This window comes from Aulostomus chinensis, chromosome 18, assembly GCF_037954235.1.
Source record: "Aulostomus chinensis isolate RoL2024-O1b breed Wild chromosome 18, RoL_Achi_v1.0, whole genome shotgun sequence".
NCBI classification, from domain to species: Eukaryota; Metazoa; Chordata; class Actinopteri; order Syngnathiformes; family Aulostomidae; genus Aulostomus; species Aulostomus chinensis.
This window is the reverse complement of record NC_141337.1, coordinates 9,410,622-9,431,874: the sequence shown is the minus strand read 5'-3', so window position 1 is coordinate 9,431,874 and position 21,253 is coordinate 9,410,622. Positions and strand designations below refer to the sequence as shown.

General features: G+C 41.1%; 4 protein-coding genes across 4 annotated transcripts; 3 read left to right on the top strand and 1 right to left on the bottom strand.

Annotated features, from left to right (window-relative positions):
- Positions 1 to 265: 265 nt before the first annotated feature.
- On the top strand, positions 266 to 3,667 carry LOC147245044 (Golgi apparatus membrane protein TVP23 homolog B-like). The gene is made up of 7 exons (XM_086184521.1): positions 266 to 364; positions 567 to 625; positions 716 to 860; positions 1,796 to 1,885; positions 2,474 to 2,599; positions 2,703 to 2,830; positions 2,919 to 3,667. The coding sequence occupies exons 1-7, from the start codon at positions 353 to 355 to the stop codon at positions 2,923 to 2,925; spliced, it is 567 nt and encodes a 188-aa protein (XP_086040647.1). The 5' UTR covers positions 266 to 352; the 3' UTR covers positions 2,926 to 3,667.
- Positions 3,668 to 4,072: 405 nt separating this feature from the next.
- Positions 4,073 to 9,159, bottom strand: LOC147245043 (5-hydroxytryptamine receptor 3A-like). The gene is made up of 9 exons (XM_086184993.1): positions 8,903 to 9,159; positions 8,681 to 8,826; positions 8,502 to 8,546; positions 7,720 to 7,826; positions 7,454 to 7,623; positions 6,536 to 6,651; positions 5,135 to 5,345; positions 4,897 to 5,046; positions 4,073 to 4,788 (listed from the first exon to the last, which is right to left on the bottom strand). Exons 1-9 carry the CDS (start codon positions 8,961 to 8,963, stop codon positions 4,514 to 4,516), a joined length of 1,281 nt encoding a protein of 426 aa, XP_086041119.1. The 5' UTR covers positions 8,964 to 9,159; the 3' UTR covers positions 4,073 to 4,513.
- A 4,387-nt stretch (positions 9,160 to 13,546) lies between these two features.
- Positions 13,547 to 14,686, top strand: LOC147245042 (inward rectifier potassium channel 16-like). The gene has a single exon (XM_086185193.1). It carries the CDS (start codon positions 13,547 to 13,549, stop codon positions 14,684 to 14,686), a length of 1,140 nt encoding a protein of 379 aa, XP_086041319.1.
- A 1,521-nt stretch (positions 14,687 to 16,207) lies between these two features.
- On the top strand, positions 16,208 to 19,862 carry LOC147245041 (inward rectifier potassium channel 2-like). The gene is made up of 2 exons (XM_086184876.1): positions 16,208 to 16,362; positions 18,176 to 19,862. Exon 2 carries the CDS (start codon positions 18,406 to 18,408, stop codon positions 19,720 to 19,722), a length of 1,317 nt encoding a protein of 438 aa, XP_086041002.1. The 5' UTR covers positions 16,208 to 16,362; positions 18,176 to 18,405; the 3' UTR covers positions 19,723 to 19,862.
- Positions 19,863 to 21,253: the final 1,391 nt, after the last annotated feature.

Genomic DNA, 21,253 nt, shown 5'->3' with positions numbered 1-21,253 from the left:
TTTAGGATCTATTTAAAATTCAAATTAAATTCCTGAGAAATTTTACGGTAAATCATGCAATAATGAGATTTTTTCTCACAGATAATGTCATTTGTTTTGGTTAGGACTTTTTCAAGCGATTGAAGGCCAGGACACCTTTTAGACGGAACTTGCATGGAGTTCATTGAAGTAAAAACCAAACAAACCCAACGCCGAGTCAGGACCACACTTACTTACCAATGTCAGAATGTTTCCACTAAAGATAAGTTGGCGAAAACAAATCTGGCAAATTTCAAGCCACGCCCTCGTGGGGTCCTCAGCACCAGGTGTTGTTTACTAACACGTCACCAGGAAATACATCCAAGGTGTTAACATGCAGCGACAGGTGATCGATTCTAAATGTGATTTTGTGACTGTTTAGAAACCTTTTTAAAAAAATTGTTTGTGACTATGATGCAAAATGTCTCTGTCGATGTTTTGCTACTGTAGTGATGACTGTTTGATTGTATGATTCAACTTTTTTCTTTTTGTGGGGCTCGGTGTCGGGAATTAGCATTAGCTGCTAACGTCAATATATGTTTTAACAGGATGCTCCTCTTTTTGGTGAAGATGACGCTAACACCAGGTCCAGGAAGTCCATGATCAGGTGCGATATGCTACCTGTGTGTTTGATCAGATTAGAAATTTCCAGATGATCACATTGGCTGTAAATACACCTGCATAATCTGTTTTACAGGCACCCAATGGCGTCGTTCTTCCATCTCTTCTTCCGAACAAGTGCCATCTTGGTCTACATGATGTCCGATACCCTCGGCGGTCGTTTCATCGCCTGCATGGTCACCATCATCCTCCTGCTGTCCTGTGATTTCTGGACTGTCAAGGTCCGTAGAAGATCGACCATGGAAGTTACGTTGAGGCATCATTAGTAAATGAATACAAATCGCACGGCAATTTTTTTGGAATGACAAACATAATCTGTTAGAAAATGAAAAATGTAATCCATCGTGAATACTATTAGAGTACATCAACATTGAAAGTAATGCAATTTGTACCTTTAAAAAAAAAAAAGAAGAAGAAGAAGAAGAAAGAGTTCTACTGGTTGTTCAAATCAAGTTGCGCTTTAAAAGCATCCAACAAAATATTCATTTATTTTGTGACGTAAATACAAAGCAGTCAAACCAATGCACACAGCTTCCATCTCGGTCTTTTTTTTTTGTATGTATTTCACAGAGAACAGACTGTGAAAAGTTTTCGTTTTTTAAATGGCTTTAATTTAAAGACGCCATAGTTTGCAGTGTTTTGTAGCTATAATCTAATCTGGTAGTACATTTTTAAATAATTTCATGAGTTGGCAATAGTTTTTTTTGTTTATGTAATCTTGTTACATAATCCCGATTACATTGCCACCTGCGTCGGGATTGCTTCTTCTTTATTTTGAACGGATTGTGAGTCAGCCTTGTGTTGCTAAGTCCCTCTGATGCAGTTGTACAGCCTGTAATGTAACAAACCGTAAAGTGTAAACCTTTTCACAGAGAACAGGAAGTCTTGTTCCTGAATCATTCAGACGTCAACCAGCTCGAGCAGGGCTTAGCACGGCATGTTGCTAACTTGCTAATGGTTTACAGCAGGTTTCTGTGTTGGGCTGCGTTTGGGTTTTTCCCACGTTAGGGGAATACGCCAATCAAACTTTTGCCATTGGGTAAAGTAATGTATGCACGAATGGTGATGTTTGTATCGCCACACCCCTATGGTAGTGCATGGTGTTTAAACAGGAGAAACTGGCTTTTTGATGAACTGATCAACTTTATTTTATCAGAATATTACTGGGCGGTTGCTGGTGGGCCTAAGATGGTGGAATGAGGTAGATGAAGATGGAAAGAGCCACTGGGTGTTTGAGTCAAGGAGGGTAAGCAGCAGCAGGACTCCACTATCATATATCCAGCTGGTATTTACACAAAGCTAACACAATCATCCCATTGACAATGCTTAAAAACAATGAGCAATTTTCTTAACAAAGACTGTTTTTCATGAGGAAGACAAACCTTCAGAAACAAAACAAAAAAAACAGATGGAGGACAACATTCTTTGTAAACCAAACTGCCTCATCGTGTTTCCTCAGTACAAAGAAAACGTGACTGTGTAGAGAAGTAACCCGCCTCACTGGTACTGTAGGTGGTGAAGGTCTGATTAAATAAGCAAATCCAAAGTAATTCAGAGGTGATTTCATCCTCATTTGAACTTTGTAGAAAACGCCGTCCATCTTCAGTTTCACTGAGTGGGTCCACCCCGAGGTCTTTTTCTTTAATTCCAATCTAACGTGCAGTATTTTATACAGTGTAAGGTAGCTGGATGACCTAATTTGACAATTCAGCAAAGTGTAACGTAGCACAGCTGCATTGTCCTCTCTTTCAAACGTATGGCACAATGGGGTCATTTGACCTGCGTTTTTACTGAACAGAATGAAATCAAATCTTGTTTATTTTTTCCCGAACAGTCAGACGGCCTGAACTTCCCTTCTACTGCTGAATCCAGGATCTTCTGGTTCAGCCTCATCATCTGTCCTTTCTTCTGGTTTTATTTGGTGTTCAGCACCATCCTTACTGTGAAGATCAAATGGCTGGTTGGTATTTTTCTACTTATTCATCTTTATTTTCAACATATGATTGTTTTTCTCAGCCTCATTGGTGGTTCCCGTCACTTGTTTGTGATGTCGCCCCCTGCAGCCCGTAGTGATCATGGGTCTGGTTTTACATTGTGCCAACCTGTACGGCTACATCAGATGCAAGGTGGGGGCTGATTCCAACCTGAAAGTCATAGCTAGGAACTACATCAGTGCCCAGCTTTTAAACAGGTATGTCAACATTACCACTACCTATGTTTTTACCTGCGTGATGTTGCATTAATTCAACCTTTTTTTTTTGTCCTTAAAAAAAAAAAAGGCAGTGAAGAAAACGGGGACCTTGAATTTTGAAAGGATGAGAGACGACTGCGCTGCACGATGGCCTTCAACACTACCTGTTTCCTTTTCGGGAAAAGTGCATGTTTTACTTTTCTAGGTTGTTTGGACTTTTCCCTGTGGTGAATTTTGGTAAAACTATGCTATATGTGTTTTAATGGGTGGGAGGTGATTGTAATGCATTTTTGTAAACCTGCAGCAAACTCTTACCAGTCATGTCAAGACTTAAGATTTAAGGAATTCTCGTTAAAACGCATGATTCCAGAGTGGATTTGGTTAAAGACGATACTCAAAAGGATAAAAAAAAAAACAAAAACACCTTTTTAAAGCATGGAACGTGTTTGAGGTGAAGCGATGTCCCTGTTGGCTGCAGGTTCACAGCTTAAAACGTCAGGCTGTGTTTAACATTGGTAAGGTGCGTAAGTTGATCACAGTGTCCTGCATATAAAAGTGTTTAAACGAAGGCGTGTTCATTCTGTTCACTTTATTCTGGTACTTATGTGATGGTGAGACACATATTACTGCTTTATGATGTTTACATCAAACAAACAAAGAAATCATATGTTGAAGGCTATGAGAGTGTGACAAGTACATGTTTACAGTTGAGTGTGTGTTTTTGGTAAGTAATTCTTGGGGTGTAATATTACTGAGCTATTTTTGGGATATTGTCATGTTGTTGTTTTTTTAATATGATATTAAACATTGAAGGTTGATATCTGATTGCAAATTTCTAGTTTTATTACGGCTCCCTGAAGTAAGCAACTATTATACTAATCCTAAAATGATAAACATATAGAGAAACATTATATATTAATCAGTAACTCAGGCAGAAGTAGCTTCCCCTCACTCAGCAGCTTCAAAGACATTCAGCTGAGTCTCTTGTGTTGCGGGGTTCCATGAAGCAACGTTCAGTTTTTGGAATAAAGAGCTGAAGCTGACAGAGAGCAGTATGTCACCCATCTGTATGCAGGGATTGTTTCATCCACTAGGTGGCATCAGAGGAGCGTTAGTCTACAAGGTGTCACCCTGAGGGTGTGTTTACTTTCATACATAGAGCGAGTAAAGGAAGCTTCTCTTTATTTATTTATTTATTTCTGCACCGACACCATCCTTTCATCAATAAAAATCCAAACAATGAGCAAACCGCCAAGTTTTGGTCCAATCATAAACACGATGGAAAGGGTGAGTCATATTTTCAGTCTATGTCATGAAGCACAACAAGACATTTATCAGCGGGATCTGAAAGTCAAAATCTCTCAAATCTTGATCATGTTGAGCTTCGTCAGCTGAAGAAAATATGTTTTGTATCCATACATCAAAAGGCACTTAATATATATCAAAATGAGTTTATCCTTGTTATTTCTAAAATTTAGTTCGAGATCATTATCAAATCTGTGATTATGAATTTTCAAAATTGTGCCCATGACACAGAAAATAAAAAAAAAACAAAACAAAAACAACACTTTTTATGTAATCAAGATGACGGATGCATTATTTCAAATTTGTATGTTCTTTTTAGTGTCAGCATTGGGCAACAAAAATCAAAATTCTGCTCTCTAGTCACAAACAGATGAAGGATCAGCCCTCTGACTCTTCATTGTTGAACCAGAATTCAATGTGGTTAACCTCACATGTGTAAGTCACCATCACAGTAATCATGGCGCAAAAGTACAAAATGGCAGAAATGGAATAAAACCAGCAAAAGGCTTTGTCCAGTCGGTCTGCTAACTTTTGATGTTTCTCAGATTCCATTACGTTGTAGTGGTAAGCTTCCAGTAATTTAAGCATCTTTCTGAGGATCTCCGTGTCCTCGGACGTCTTCAGGCCGATGACGCTGATGTCTGGTATGATCTCTGGACAGATGGAAGTGACATTTAGGAGCAGGTCGTGCCGGTTTGCGTATCAAATAAATAAAATAAAAAAGATTCTGTGCATGCAGTAATCTTTCAAGTCTTCCTCACCTTCTTCATCCTGTGCCTGGATGTTTTCTGAGTTTGACTTTTTGGGAAAGCAACAGAAATTCAGCTTCCCATCTTTGGCCATCCGAGTGAGCACCATGGATACCAACATGCTGAACACCAGGAGAACCAGGCAAACGCAGAAGTGGGTTCCTGTGACACAAGCACACGGTTCTTTAATCAGGCTCAGTCAGACTGGCTTTCATTTGTACATATTTTTTGTTCGTGAACACAGATTTACGGATGATGGGGCTGCAGTGACTGTCTCCAGGGAGTAGCTCATTGAGGATGATGAGGAACATGGTAAAGCTGAGAACCAGAGTGACCTTGAAGGAGTTGCGTTCGCCGCCTCCCAGTGGCAGAGCGAAACTGACCATGTCAGCCAGGATGATCAGAATACTGGGTAGTAGTAATGTGATGAAGGGGTTGAGGTGCTTGATGCTCAGTTTCACCTGCAGAGAGAACCAGGAACAGTAAGAACGAGAAAAGTCGACATCGAAACAAGAAATACAGCACTGTGGTGGTTTGCCTACATCATGTGACCTTTTAACCTTTGATCATTCAAATCTGCTCAATTCATCCTTGAGTTTCGGTGGACTCTTGTGGCAAATTTTAAGAAATACCCTCAAGGTGTTGCACATATGTAAGTGACCTTTGACCTTTGACCACCCTTTAATACAGGTTGGACATTTGTACCAAATTTGAACAAAGACCTTCCAGGTATTCTGGAGATTAAAGGAATAGGACACACCGCCAACCCAGAAAAAAAGAACTATTATATCTTGCTCATGGCTGCTGGATAAATAATAAAAAGACCAAAATAAAACGTCAAGTTAAAGATCTATACAAGGTGACAGACGTTTTTCTTCAGGCAGGTCGTTCTGGTACAAAGGGGTCCTGATAGCAAAACCACCTTCAGATTTCAGACTTGATTTAGGGACATCCAGGAGGGAATGGTAGTAACAGTATTTTTAATCAAGTACAGGGGTATATGTACTTTTCTTGAGTTTTTGCAGTTTACGGGACTTTGTACTTTTACTCCACCACATTTATCTTAACCCATTGGCTACTCTGAAGAGACAGATTTTACTAGGAAAATGTTGCAAAACCTGTCGAAGATGATGTGTTTTCTTATTTGACAACTGCCAACGTCAAGAGCAAAGCTGCGCAACGAGAACACGTATGACTTTAACATGATCTTTAGAGGTCAGCGATTTGAGGATTGAACTCTGTCAAGCACCGTCCAGAGTGTATACTTTTACCTTTAAACACAATATCAAACACTTCTCTTTTACTTTAGTAGAAGTTTGACCTGGAGACTTCAACTTATACCAAATTACAAATTTTTCTGAGTGTTTCTACTTTTACTCAAGTAAAGGAATCACACACTCTTGTAGTACTGGCGCCACCTGAGCACCTACAGCTGCAAACGGGTTCAACGTGGGATCAGAATTTCCTCTGATCCAGACCAAAGTGACCAGGAAAATCTTTAAAAACTATGGAGGGAGGAGGCGGGGTCAGGGTGATGTGATGTCAATTGATGTCAACCTAATCAGAACAGCTCCACCTTAAATATTCTACTTTGAGTCTAAATATATGGTCAAACAAATCAGGCGCTGAAATCTGAAAGACTCTACGGTACCAGGATGAAATGGGGTTCCACTACGTCTTTAAGCAGATAGACATCCTCGGTTTGCCAGTCTCCACGGGGTATATCGATCCCCCACACCTCTCCCAGCTCCAGCATCGTCCCACATCCTGAATGAGACCAGTTCTGCTGTAATCACGGTTGCTTCTCATGACAAATAGTTTTACGTTTGCTACGTAGGAGAGAGGTGGTCAATATACAGTATATACTGTAAAAAAAAAAGTGGACATTTTTGGCAGGAAAACAACAAAAACAAAACATATGAGCTGATTAATACACAAAGAAATCCATTTAAGTAAGAAAAGATCAGGTTTTTCTTTGAGCAAAATTATGTGACTGTTTGAAATGGCTGTTTATAACGACGATGCTGTATGGAATATCGCCCAAATGATAATGATAATACCACTACTACTACCACTACTACTACTACCACTACTACTACTACTAATAATACAAATAGATGCAACTCAAAGTACTTTACAGGAGAAACATAAAATAAAAAAGGAAGAAGGACATAAAACTAAGTCTTGAGCAATTATTTAACCCTACGTACGTACATGTATAAATGTCTGAGTGTGGTGATCTAGTTGAATATTTGCAACAACCCTTGAAAAACCAAAAGACTTTTTAAATTTCAGAAAAGTGCGGAGCTCTGGAGTAGCCTGGAGAAAAATTACATTTTGTGGTCATAGAGGAGAAAAAAAAGGAAAAAAGAAAAAAAAAACCTGTAACCACAAATTGAAGAAATTGTTTCCACATTTTAATTAATTTGAGGGAACAAATTATATCTTACAGACATTAAATATTTACTTTTTCTCTCTGCATGGCCCCTCCAGGGAACTTCACGCTTATTTTGCTCAAAACCTTTTGAAGACTCTTACAGGTAATAATATGACAAAAGCCTTCGCTCACCGTCCATGGACCAGGTTTCGAAGGCCAGGGGACATATATCAGAGGCGAAGGGATAGTTGAACATGTTGATCTCACAGATCACTTGTGCATCTATAATCACTTCGTGGACCAAGGTGCCGTTGCTGTAGGCCAGCAGGTCGTGGGAGCCATGACGCATTGTAGTTTGTATTCTAATCGTGATGACGACAACAACAACAACAACAACAAAACGTCAGTAACAGATCAGCTGTGATATTAGTTTGACTCTGGTTTTCTGTGTGATTTACCCGTTCACCACATGGATCTCTGGGGTCCAGACTTTATCGACAGGCAGGACCACACTGTCGTAGGGGTAAACTGATGTGTTCCATTGTAATTCAGCATCCTGCCACTGCTGTATTGTTCAAATCCAAATGAATGTCACTGAACACATATCAGTAGTCCTGTCTTTGCTCATTTGAGTCAATATTAGAACATTCAAGTAAGTATCAGAGTATTTGAGTAAGTATTAGAACATTCAAGTAAGTATCAGAGTATTTGAGTAAGTATTAGAACATTCAAGTAAGTATCAGAGTATTTGAGTAAGTATTAGAACATTCAAGTAAGTATCAGAGTATTTGAGTAAGTATTAGAACATTCAAGTAAGTATCAGAGTATTTGAGTAAGTATTAGAACATTCAAGTAAGTATCAGAGTATTTGAGTAAGTATTAGAACATTCAAGTAAGTATCAGAGTATTTGAGTAAGTATTAGAACATTCAAGTAAGTATCAGAGTATTTGAGTAAGTATTAGAACATTCAAGTAAGTATCAGAGTATTTGAGCAAGTATTAGAACATTCAAGTAAGTATCAGAGTATTTGAGCAAGTATTAGAACATTCAAGTAAGTATCAGAGTATTTGAGTAAGTATTAGAACATTCAAGTAAGTATCAGAGTATTTGAGTAAGTATTAGAACATTCAAGTAAGTATCAGAGTATTTAAGTAAGTTCTGGAACATTCGAGTAGGTATTAGAGCATCTGAGCAAGTAAGAGATTGTTTGTATTGTATGTAAGTATTTGAGTGTCTTACAATAAAGGCCACAAGACGGCTATTCAGAAGAAGATTCTTTGTGTCCTGTGAAAAAGAAAATAGCACGCGATTCTTTTTGTTCATGCATTTTGAATTCAGCAATTGCTCAGCAAGGAAAATCCACCATAGTTTCTCACTGAATGAGAAGCAGAAAAGAAGGATTAACTCACAATACTTACCACTGACAGGGTTTGATATTCAATCCACGGTATATGGACTGTCTGATTGCAGCTTTCACTCTGCGGCTGAGAAAAATGCTTTTGCTTGATCAACATATCTGCCAGACATCTGCGACTTGTACAGTTGGAGGTAGCATGTCCACACCCTAAAATCAGAGACAAAATTGCAGATGTTGCTCTTGTGACTTTCTATGTTGTTGATGCATTTGAGATGACACTTACCTACGGTCATACTCAACAACAACAAAGCCCTCCACAGACGTCCGGACTTTTCTGATTTCATCACCGCAGACTGACTGGCAGCTGATTCTCACCGTCCCCGTTTGCTCGTTCTTTTGCTTGACGTGACACTTAAATAGGCGCGTGTGTGTGCGAGACGTTAAAGCGGTCATCACAACACACGGCGTCACACAAAAGCACACTACAAGACAACATGACAGACCCCCGAATGTGATGAATTCATCTGAGTGTGCCTCTGTTTGCTTGAGTCAACAGTCAGAACACAAGTGTAATTACTCTTCCTGTCTGTTTACCTGACAGCAGCAGCAGACTCAGGGAGCACCAGCTGCTGGGAGTTATATGCCTGCAGGTGATGCTGCCCTGCAAGACAAAAGGACTCGGGTGTCACACAGTAGAAAAGGCCTGGCTCGTAATTGGGACATGGATTTACAAATTCTGGTCAAGCATTCGTGTATGCAAGACAAAGACAGGGAACCACTGTGCTTTCACTGGCGTCTCTTATGAACGCTGGATTCATTTGCTTATTTAAATTTTGGATTATTGCTTTTTAGGTTGTGTAATTAAATTATCCATGTAAATCAGAATGCAATGCTACATTGCATCATATATATACTGTATGTATAAAAATGCTGCTCTACAGAATTGGTCAGAAACATGCTAAAATATATTCTCCCCTCAACCCTTTATTCACTGAAGATAAATGGAATTTGCTGCTATATGACAGCACGGATGTTGGATGATGAAGTGTTTTTGAGGCTTCATGTGGTGGGAGGCTGTTATTCGTGGATCAGATGAAGAAAAACAGCCGAAGCTAAAGTTTCCCTCTTTAAACTTCTTTATCTTAGCTCCAATCGCTCCCAACACTTCCAGTTTCACAATGGTTTCATCATTTGTTTACAGAATGATTATTTCATCCGTTGATTGTCTTGTTAGTCGTTATTATCAGAGGTTTATGGTTACACAATGTTCTAGTAGAGAGAGTGACACTTTTTTTTCCTCTGAGTTTTCACCCGCTAGCGCAGCGCGTAACTGACCCAGGTTATCTCTGAGGAATGTGTCTTATCTCCGTCTTCATACACAACCTTAAAACACCAACGCACACTGAATCATCTATTCACAAGCGCGTCGGCCTGTGTTCTGTTTTTAAAAAAACATAACGGGGTTGTTTTGCTGTTGCTGACCTCAATCGAACAGACCTGGATGCTGTTATGGCTGCAATAAACACGGTTCAAAAGTTAGTGTGCCTTAGTCGGCTTAGTTGTGATCTGGCTTATCAGGACCAAATTGAGGATAATTTGGACAAGAAATTCCCCGTGCCAATGAGAGCTGCTCCGTCTGATGGAACAAAGGTTAACCGTCTGTCTAATGAATCACGGATATCCAAAGAGAACCAATTCAAATATACATGCTAACTTGCTGAGTGTCCTACGAATATCTTCGAAGAAAGTGATGCAACTTCATCATCCTGGAACAAACAAGTACAGGACTTTTTTTTCCCCCTCTCACTAATGACCTTTAGAATATTCCGTAAGTCATAAATTCTTCCGGACTATCCAATACGATTTCACGGGGAAGTGGTTGCTGGGACTTTGCCTCAGGACCAAGTCGACCCACAACAGTCGAACACTCTGCAAGTGTTAGAAGACTCTCACCGCATCTCCCTCTGATGAGTGACAGCTGACAAACTCTTACCTTTACGCAACAAGTAAGTTAAATGCTGAAAACAACCTCTTTACTTTTATGTGTGTGAATTCTTGATGTCTATGCCGGTGAGAGAATGAAACTTTTCTGTGAGGAATCATTATTATTAATTATTATTTAATTTGATGGTAACTTTTAACTCTGCACTGGCCTCAAGGGTGGTAAAAGTTTTGAATGACTACAAATTGTGCAGATTAACTGCTTCAAACACTTGTTCGTGTTAAAGTAACCCTTAAAATAACTGATGTAATTGAAAATACACAAAGAAGCGCAACAGCAGCCGTTTAGCCAGGCAGTGCACTGAGTACATGGTACTTATTCAACTGTTGTATATTAGAACTGCATTTGCTGTACGTAAATCCATGTTGAAAATGGGGAGGCATAAATAGCTAGAAGTATTTTACGAGTGTGAAAATATCAACTTTTACAAAAACAGTGCGTGTGAAAAGTTTGGGGGGGGGGGGGATGACAACATCACAATCAATCATCAATCATTTTAAATTGGTACTCAAGATCAGAGCATGACAATGCATTGTGAGTGTTCCTGACCCTGTTCACATAAAGAACCTGACACAAGGAGGCAGAAGATCGTATAAAGTTTAACTCAATTGAATGATAAAACAACAAAAAACATGGCCAGGTAAATTGAAGTTGTCTATAACCTCAACAAGGTGTCCTTCTTATCATTAAGAGTTGCAGGGTGTCACCTTGTCCACACACCCGAGCACCTCTGTAATCTCCTCATGTCCTTCTCTAAGGACTCGATGATTGCTGTGCAGAAATCAAGCAGCAGCTGAGTATAGAACGATAATCAAGGCAAGAAATAAGTCTTATAATCATCGCACACAAGAAAATTGTATGTTGGGTTGAGTTTGTGTCATCTTGTCATGAACTGAATTGGTTTTTCCAAAGCTTTTTGGCTGCAGAAACATTATAAAAGGGACACTTCACACTTGAGCGTTGCACAAACACCCTTATTGAAACCTTCAGCTCTGATATGTTCCGTGCACATTTACAACACTTCGGGTGTTAAATCCTAAATCTCGAGGAGACATTCACCATAAACATCAGCTGCGTGCTCTCGGCTGACTCAATCAAGCAATAAACTCTCCAGATAAAAGGCAGTTTGACTTCTTTTGCGGAAGGATGTGGCTCAACAAACGTATCGATCGGCTACCTTTACTCAGCATTCTGTGCTGAAACATCTCGATAGCGTCGCTTTCATCTGGGACGACTCAGGCAGCTGTCAGATTACAGTGAAATACAGTATACAAAGGTGATAAATGTACTGACTTTGGTGTATTTAACTCAGGTTGTTGGTGAGTGCAAGGGAGTTAAAGTTTGACATTTGGAGGTGAAAGCTGTCAGAGGCTGTTGGAGGATAATAATTTACCCTCATGAGGAAAACAATACTTTAATTCCTGCAGCACGTAGAGGTCGGGGTTGTGCTTAATTAACCGGGACGCTCTCCCTTGTTTCGTCAAATATGAACACATGGATGGTTCTTCTGTCTTGGCACTTTAAGCTTTTGCTGCAGCAATAAGATAATTTAATAAAACTTCTTTTTTTTTTTTTGTCAAAGTGAACCAAAATAACGTTCCTTTCTCCTCTAATGGGAAGCAGCATAAAACCTGTTTTTAAGATGACGTGTAGCATGTTAAGGCTTAGCATTTAGGACTTGGGTCTGATCCCATCTCCTCCCATCAACTTTTATAGCAATTTCCTGTACGTTTATGAATAGAAATATCCGTTTGATATTGATTTAATGGAAATGTAACAAGATGCAATTTCATGGAGGCGTTTATTATGAGAGGGGGATATATTTTGCACCTTAGTAGGAACTAGTGCTACATGATAATGAGGTTATAGGTAAGGTGGACAAGGCAAAGACAGCCTGAGTGGATTAATGGCAATGCATGTCTGTATGCGTCCTTTATATGCCTGTCACAATGTCCTTGACCTTTGACCTTTGGGAACCCAGTGGATATTTGAGTCAAATTTGAAAGGAAGTGTTCTGAGGGATGTATGAACAGACAATTCAAAAATATAACACCTCCATCCCATAAATGATTAAAAAAAAAAATTGGGGAAAAATGGATTTGATCGTGTTACCGCACCCAGCAGCAGAGTTGGTGAATCCTTAGGAAAATCTGACTTCAGTTCAATGCAGGCCGCTAGCCAAGTGGCTAAGCTGCAGCTGTTGGTATTTGATAGAAGACTAAGATTATAGCACCATCCACACCAGCTTTAAATAAGAGCACAGCCCCTCTTAACCAAGCATGCATTGAAAGAGCTTACATCATTGATTGGCACCGGATTGGGTTGCCATGCAACATCATGTATTGGACAAAAAGAAGAATGAGATTTAAATGGCTACGCAGATGCAGAGTCGAGATTTTCTGCTGTACCACATGAACGGTAAAACCAGCCACTGAGTTTTTGATAAATTTGTCTCTCTGGTATTTTATGGTTCTTACCTTTGATGATCAGTAAAAAAAAAAGGCATTAGCTTTTTTCACTCGCACACTTAATGTCTGAATTAAATAGCGATTCATTTTAACCTAAATTATCCCTTATTATCCCTTCTTCAACAAGTTAAAAAGGAATTTGTTTATAATGAGGACTCTCAAGTTCACAGTTGATTTGAACCCAAACTGTAATGGAAGTTCTGGTAAATAATCAACAAATTGGAAACTTAGAGGTTAATGTTTTTTTTTTTTATGTCACACCCAGACCTCCTCCTGTCATTTCCTGCTGATAGCTGGAGGCACAGATTGACCTAAACTGCTTGCTCAAACATGAAGGGTTCAGCTCAGCAAACAGTCCAGGAGTCTTTTACATTTTACTCCCATGTAATGAGTAAAATGTTTTCCCACATTGCTAATTTGCAATTTTCTGTCTTTTGCAGGGAGCTGAAAGGTCAGAATGAGCGCAGAAAGGAGCGACCAAGTTGTCATTAATACCTTCTACACTACTGTTCATACACTTGGTACGCAAAAGGAATCTAGGAGGCTTCGCTACATGCACAAAGATGGCCGGTTCCCTGTGGTGTTTAAGGCCCCCGGACAATGGAGCCCATACCTGATGGACATCTTCACCACGCTTGTGGAGATCCGCTGGAGGGTGATGCTCCTCATCTTCTCCCTGTCTTATATCCTCTCCTGGCTCTTTTTTGGTCTCTGTTATTGGCTGATTGCGTACATACATGGAGATGTTGACGGTGAATCCAACAATCCCTGTGTGGATAACGTGCGTGGCTTCACTGGAGCATTTCTGTTCTCAATGGAGACGCAGGCGACTATCGGTTACGGCTTCAGGGGGATGACCGAGAACTGTATGGGAGCCATTATTGTAGTGACGGTTCAAGATGTTCTCAGCTGCCTTATTGACACTATTGTCATCGGTATTGTCATCACTAAAATGGCATCAGCTCGTAAGAGAGCTCAGACGGTGGGGTTTAGTAGGTTTGCAGTGGTCAACCTGCGAGATGGGGTTCTGTGTCTGTCATGGCGCCTTGGGGACTTCAGAGGTAACCACATCCTGGAGGGGGTTGCCAAGGCTCAGTTAGTTCGTTATCTGAAACAACCTCAAGGGTCTGTTGTGATATCGTACCAGGATCTAGAAATCCAGACTCAGGATATTGTCCTGGCCACACCAGCGACAGTTATTCACAAGCTGGAACCCGGGAGCCCTCTCTACAGCCTGGGACCTGATGACCTGCTGGAGGACGACTTTGAACTAGTGGTGTCTTTCACCTACACAGGCGACTCCACTGGTATGCTGCACCAGACACGCACTTCCTACACACCTGCAGACATCCACTGGGGCCAACGCTTCCAGGATATGTTAAAACTGGACAAGAAGCACTACAAGGTGGACTACGCTCTGTTCAACCAGACTACGTGGGTGCCAGTGCCCCTGCTGAGTGCAGAGCAGTATGACAGGAGGGGAGGTCCAACAGAGAGGACCCAGCCCTGCAGTCCACAGCTGGCGTCAGTCAAGAGAAACGGCTGTGCAGCGAAAGCTGGCGTCACCGGGGAAGTGATGCTGCAGACCAATTTGTAGATTACACAACAAAAGAAACCTGAATATATCAAGAGTGTAACTACCCAAAAATGCCATATAATTTCCCAGAACGTGTGATTAATAATTCATATACTGCATACATGTGCCAACCAGTTATACAAGGTAGAGTGGACCGAGGGAGTAAAGTTTACAGTCAGTTTTTTTGGAGGTACTATGTACCTTCAGGATATTTTTAAAAAAGAAAAGAAATGAAAAAAGCAACAACATTTTTTTGTGTTCCGTACACAATGTACATTGTTCGTATTCTCCTGTGACAAAACAAGTACAGGGCACTTACATACTTGATTTCTCTTACCGCAAAAAATACACCCGAGGTAGTTACAGTTTCCCTCAAAGCCCCTTAGCTATACTTTGTACTTACTTTATTTTCCTCAAGATCTCTGTAGCTTTATACCCAGTACTTGAAAATACTTTTGATTTTCTTCAAAAATGCAGCAGCTATACACCAACTGAACTGAACACGAGTGAAGTTATGTTCCAAATACTTAAAAAAACAATAACCTTTGTTTACTCCCTTGGTCCTAAATTGAAATACCAGTAAAAAAAAAAGAATGGTGATTCTTTTACTTACAGGGAGAGGCTTCAAGGAAGGAAGAACCGTGAGTTCTCGGACGAAACGTTTGAGAGTAAACCTCAATGTGGGCTTCCTGCTGTACATAATAAGGCATCATGGACATTTCATATGAGGCTAGTTTTAGGGATATATAAGGATCCTCTTGTGAATATATTTATATGTAGCGTTTACATGTTTTTATGCTTTGTATTAAATGCAGTTGTCACAAATGTCAAATAAAAGGTGTATTTTCCAGATATATTAAAAAAAAAACCTTTATGGCGTCTCTCTCTCTCTCTTTTTTTAATCAATATAATTCCATCATGGGCCGGCATGGCCCACAGAAGCAAAGTGGCCGTCTAACAAACAAAGGGTAGATGGTTCGATCCCCACTTCCCCCGGTGACCTTGTAGGAGTGTCCTTCCACCCCGCAACCCTTAACGGATGAGCGGTATAGAAAATGGATAGATGGAATTCCATCATATGAGGCCAGTTAAGTGTGAACTGGAACCCCTCTAGTAGTGCTACACTGCCACCCCGTGTTCACCGTGCGCACTAATTATCAATCCAACAGCTCTTATCATTTTTGAAAAGTTAAAATCTTAAAAATAGAGCCGCTCAGTATCACCTGACACATTATAATCAACATGGAGACGAACTTCATGAGGAGAAGTCAGTAAAAAAAATCAGTTCACCTTAGTTGTTTGACCAATTTCCCGATTTCCATGTTTCCTTTAAATGATTCTGATGATGTTTAATCTCAGAAGGTTCCCTCGCTTTCTTTATTCACACGGACGCTACAAAAACAAAAACCTCAACGTGGTCTCAGACCCTCAAACAGTCGCTTCAGCTTCCCATTGGCTATCACCAGACGGGGGCGGGGCTTGGCCTGCATGCGTTATTAAAGTCAGTGTTCACAAGGACGAACATCTTCCTCACTACTGTTGGAGCGGGTAATGGCAGAATATAGAACGCCGAGCGGGAACCGAAGTGACCATAATAAAAGAGCAGCAAGAAGAGAAGGGCCGAAGTGTGCTAATGTAGCGCATCTGGGACCTAATACGATGAGAAGACGGCTATTTCGCACTGCAAGGACCAACAGGTTGGTGTAATAACCGGAAAACACGCGTCTATGTATCAGAAAGTTGGGCATTATTAAAGAGGTACACTTTTATTATTACGTTATTGTATTTCAGTTCATTTTATTGTAAGGAATCTTTATATATCTTCATGTGTGCGCTGCTGTTTTACTGAATTTCAGGATGCACTGGATCATCTGCAGTGGCACTTTGACGTCTGTGCATGAGCTGAATCTTATGAATTCATGAATACAACCATGACATTTGCTGCAAACTTCCATAGAAATGCTGGGTAACAGTCATGAATTATTATATATGTTGTTAAAACTAAACAAAGCTTGTGCAGAATGATTGTCTATGATTATTGATCTGTGTAATAAAAAAAATAGAGCAGCTTTATGTAACCAGTTTCCATCTGCCTCAGCTGTTGGCTGTAACTGAGAACACATGTAAAACAAACAGTCACAGGTTACATAGCCACTGGTGTGTCACCAACCTCCAGTGGACAGTGATGTGATGGAGTGGGGAAGGTAAAAGCTCGAGAAATAATAAAACAAGTCAATAGACAGTCAGTCAGCGCACCAGTGCCAGCAACGTGGGTTGACAGGCCGTCCATGGTGCAGTGCACGGTGATGACTCGAAACACATCCTAGAACTGTCTTTCTGTTGGAGCCAAACCTGCAAAATCATCTATAACGCTCTTAAAGCAGGTGCTTGTCTGGTTTAAGAGAGGCTGAAGTGTTTGAACTAGATGTCGGAAAGAGAGAGTTTGACATGATCTAGGTTCCCTGCATATTAATTATGTTAAATTCAAATGAATGAATCCCCTAATTCTCACCAGCGTGCGTGACAGTGTTGCTATTTCTAGTTGACCCAGCAGTGACATCATTAGCTGAGGAACACAACCACGATGCAGGACGATTTAGGACCAGGTCCTTCATGTTTGAGCCCCAAATAAGTTTGAATCCCCATCAGAAAAGTGATTTAATCTTCCCTCAACAAAGTTTTTTTTTGTACTTTTAGTACAGAATATTATTCAAATTTCAACCTTTTGACGAGCGGGAGCTTTTCACCTTTGATGTAAGAATAACTGTCTAGTGGCCTTTTGACACTTGCAATGCGATGCTACTTTTTAATGGACCTTTCCAGCCACACACACACACACACACACACACACACACACACACACACACACACACACACACACACACACACACACACACACAAAGAGTCAATATCTTTTCTAATTTAGCCGCCCGCTAGTACACATTATGCAAGGTTACTGTTGCTTTCAGAGAAACGGAGGCATCCTCTCTGAATAGCTGCGAGGCTCATTAAATATCGGTACATGATTTACTGGTGAAAATGTGAATCGGTGTCAGTGAGGCTTGTGCTCATTTGTTTTTGAAACTGAGCTCTACGAGTCAACGTGCTGCAAGTTTAGGGAGACAAAACTTGAATTCATGTATGATTTCTGTGCTACATGTGTATCGTTGTTCCAGCTGCTCACTGGATTAACAGACTCTAATTTGACTCAGCTCCCAATAGGCTGATTTGTCTAATTAATACTTACATTAAGCCGGGTAAACATCCTTTCCTTCCTTGTCAGCTATCTAAGCCCTTGGATGTTTTTTTTTTTAAACGACTACTGATAATTCATGCACGATGCATTCCCTCTGCCTCCCGACTGCTGCTTTATAACGTGCAGGAGTGAATGGGAGTGTGTGATGCATAATTTAGACAGCCGGTAATCACACACCAACACGTACTGATCTTTACTCTGGTTCCTGCCAATTACTTTAAAACTGTTTTTTGCTGTGTCTTTAATTTCCACAGCCCACTTCACTGATGAGGTCCAAACCAGCTGTCAGAGAGGAGTGACCTGTCCTCATCCACCTGCTGCAGCACGTACCGTCCGTCTTCCCCCTTCAGGATTTAGTCCTGTTGGCACCTTTTCTACTTGAGTTTGTCCCTTGGATCTTTTAAAACTGTTTCTACAACGCTTCTACCAAAAACTTAGACTGTTTTCCAAAGCAGAATCGGCCCAGCCCTCCCAGGCGGAAGCGATGGGGAGTGTGCGAAGCCACCGCTACAGCATTGTGTCCTCTGAGGAAGACGGCATGAAGCTGGCCACAATTGCCGTCCCTAATGGTTACGGAAACGGCAATGTCAACAAGGTGCACGGCGAGCACCAACATCAGAGCCGCTTCGTCAGGAAGGATGGCCACTGCAACGTGCACTTTATCAACATGAGTGAGAAAGGCCAGCGGTACCTGGCAGATATCTTCACCACCTGCGTGGACATTCGCTGGCGGTGGATGCTTCTCATCTTCTGCCTTTCCTTCCTGCTGTCCTGGTTGTTTTTTGGCCTTGTCTTCTGGCTGGTGGCCCTCACTTATGGAGACTTGGAGAATGAGACTCAGATATGTGTTTCTAATGTGGACAGCTTTACTGCTGCCTTCCTGTTCTCAGTGGAGACCCAAACCACTATTGGCTATGGGTACCGCTATGTGACAGAAGAGTGCCCCATTGCTGTATTCATGGTGGTCTTTCAGAGCATTGTGGGATGCATCATTGATGCGTTTATCATCGGTGCAGTCATGGCCAAGATGGCCAAACCTAAAAAGAGGAACGAGACCCTGGTGTTCAGCCACTATGCTACGGTGGCTATGAGGGATGGGAAGCTGTGCCTAATGTGGCGTGTGGGGAACCTGAGAAAGAGTCACCTGGTGGAGGCGCACGTCCGGGCTCAGCTCCTCAAGTCCCGTACTACTGCAGAGGGAGAGTTCATCCCTCTAGACCAGGTTGACATCGATGTGGGCTTTGACAGCGGCATCGACAGAATCTTCCTGGTGTCTCCTATCACCATTGTCCATGAGATCGATGAGGACAGCCCCTTCTATGAGATGAGCAAACAGGAGCTGGAGACATCCGAATTTGAGATTGTAGTAATCCTGGAGGGCATGGTGGAGGCTACAGCTATGACTACTCAGTGTCGGAGCTCCTACGTGGCCAGCGAGATCCTGTGGGGCTACCGCTTTGAACCAGTACTGTTTGAAGAAAAGAACTACTACAAAGTGGACTACTCTCGCTTTGACAACACCTACGAGGTGCCCAGCACTCCCCAGTGTAGTGCCAGGGAACTAGCGGAGAGGAGGTCCAACACCTCCAGCTTGAGGAACTCTTTTTGTTACGAGAACGAGGTAGCTCTCGAAAAAGTAGAGATGGAGGAGGAACTTGAGGAAGGGGGAAACAGGGAGATGAGGAGTGTTGAGGTCGATGCACTTGAAGATAGAATCTCAGATGCGGGTTCAGATGAGGAACACAATCTGGACTCTTTGCCTTTAGAATCAAGGCCTTTGACAGCAGAATCAGAAATTTGAGCGTGGGAACATTGAAGGGTGAAATATTAAGAGTTCTGATCGCTGATTATGCACGAAAGCTTCTAAAAGACTGCGTGTATGCAATCTCTGACTCAAGACAAACACGGCATTGAACTGGTTGCACTGGGCCGGGGGGGGGGGGGGGGATGCAACTTCTTTAACTCAGCAAGAACTCTGTGCCTGTGCACACAGTAGTCACAGTAGTAATATTAGTAAGGTTTGTAACAAAAGACATCTAACTTAGTCTAGCACAACCCAGTAGCTGGTGGTATTTTTGGATGAAAAGTGTACTGATTATGCAACTTCATCTCCACCTATTGTGGCCTGAAAGTCACATGAGTTTATGACGTACTAAACTCATTTGGAGTACTCTTAGTTACCTTTTTTTTTTTTAATTAGGTACACCAAGATAAAACCAAGACAGTACAATACAGCAACCCTGAAATTCATCCTCCCATAATGAGAATTAAAACACATCTCTGAGTATTCAGCAGCTCCGAAATGCAAATTAAGATAATTCAATACAGCAAAACAGGCAAACAAACAAAGAAAAAAACACATTATAATCATCTTGATGTAGGATTCATTGCAGGGCTCTTGTGTTATACTGCACTCAATAGATGAATTTTACTCAAACTAAAAACCAGTCAAATCTGCCGCTTAAAAAAAAAAAAGCGAATCATTAGATAGATTATAACATTTATAGTTTTTAATAACATTCAGATCATCTATTTTGTTCCAACAGATTTTGCCCCGTCCCCCTTTTGTTCATGAGCTGGTCTCTTAGCGAAGTGTATTTGTAGTCTTCGGTGCGGCGGTCTGCAGGCACAGATTTGGAGCACAACATAAATGACTATTTATCCAGACTTCCGGAAACATTTTTTGCGGCGTACGTCTCGGTTGCTCTCTCGAATCAGATGTGGGGTCAGAATATAGCGCCACGTGTAGCTTGAGTCTTGTTTTAATGTGCAATAAAGTTCAGTTTAGACTGTGACAGGAAGCTCCATCCCGAGCTCAGGCAATGAATGTTGATGACAAAAGTGCTGCTAAGTTACATATACGTTGAGAAAGAAATCTAGGAGCCAAAATGTATTACTTGTCTTCGTATCCATGTGAAAATTACACAAATAAACACAAACACACACACACAAACACTCACAGAAAATGCAGCTTTGTGTTGTTTCTAGATGTAGCTAAGCATGAGTCTGTCAGTGTTTTGGTGCACTTTCTTCACTTTCCTTTTATTATCTGAAGCCAAACGTGTACATATGTGACTGGGCTGTCTTGAAGTATGTTATTTGAAGGATTTTGACGTAGTTTACTTTACATTAAAATCAGTGTTCTCAGCACGGAATTCGTTCAGAGTTTGGACGCACCCTGATTAACCCTTGCACTTCACCGCTGCGGGTCTTGTGAAGTTATTTGTCATTTCTGAATGGGCCCCCCCCCCCTCCCCCCTCCCCCCCCCTCTTTTTTTGTTTTTGCATTTGTCTTATTAAAAATAGAGCAGCTCTGCACGATAATATTTCAG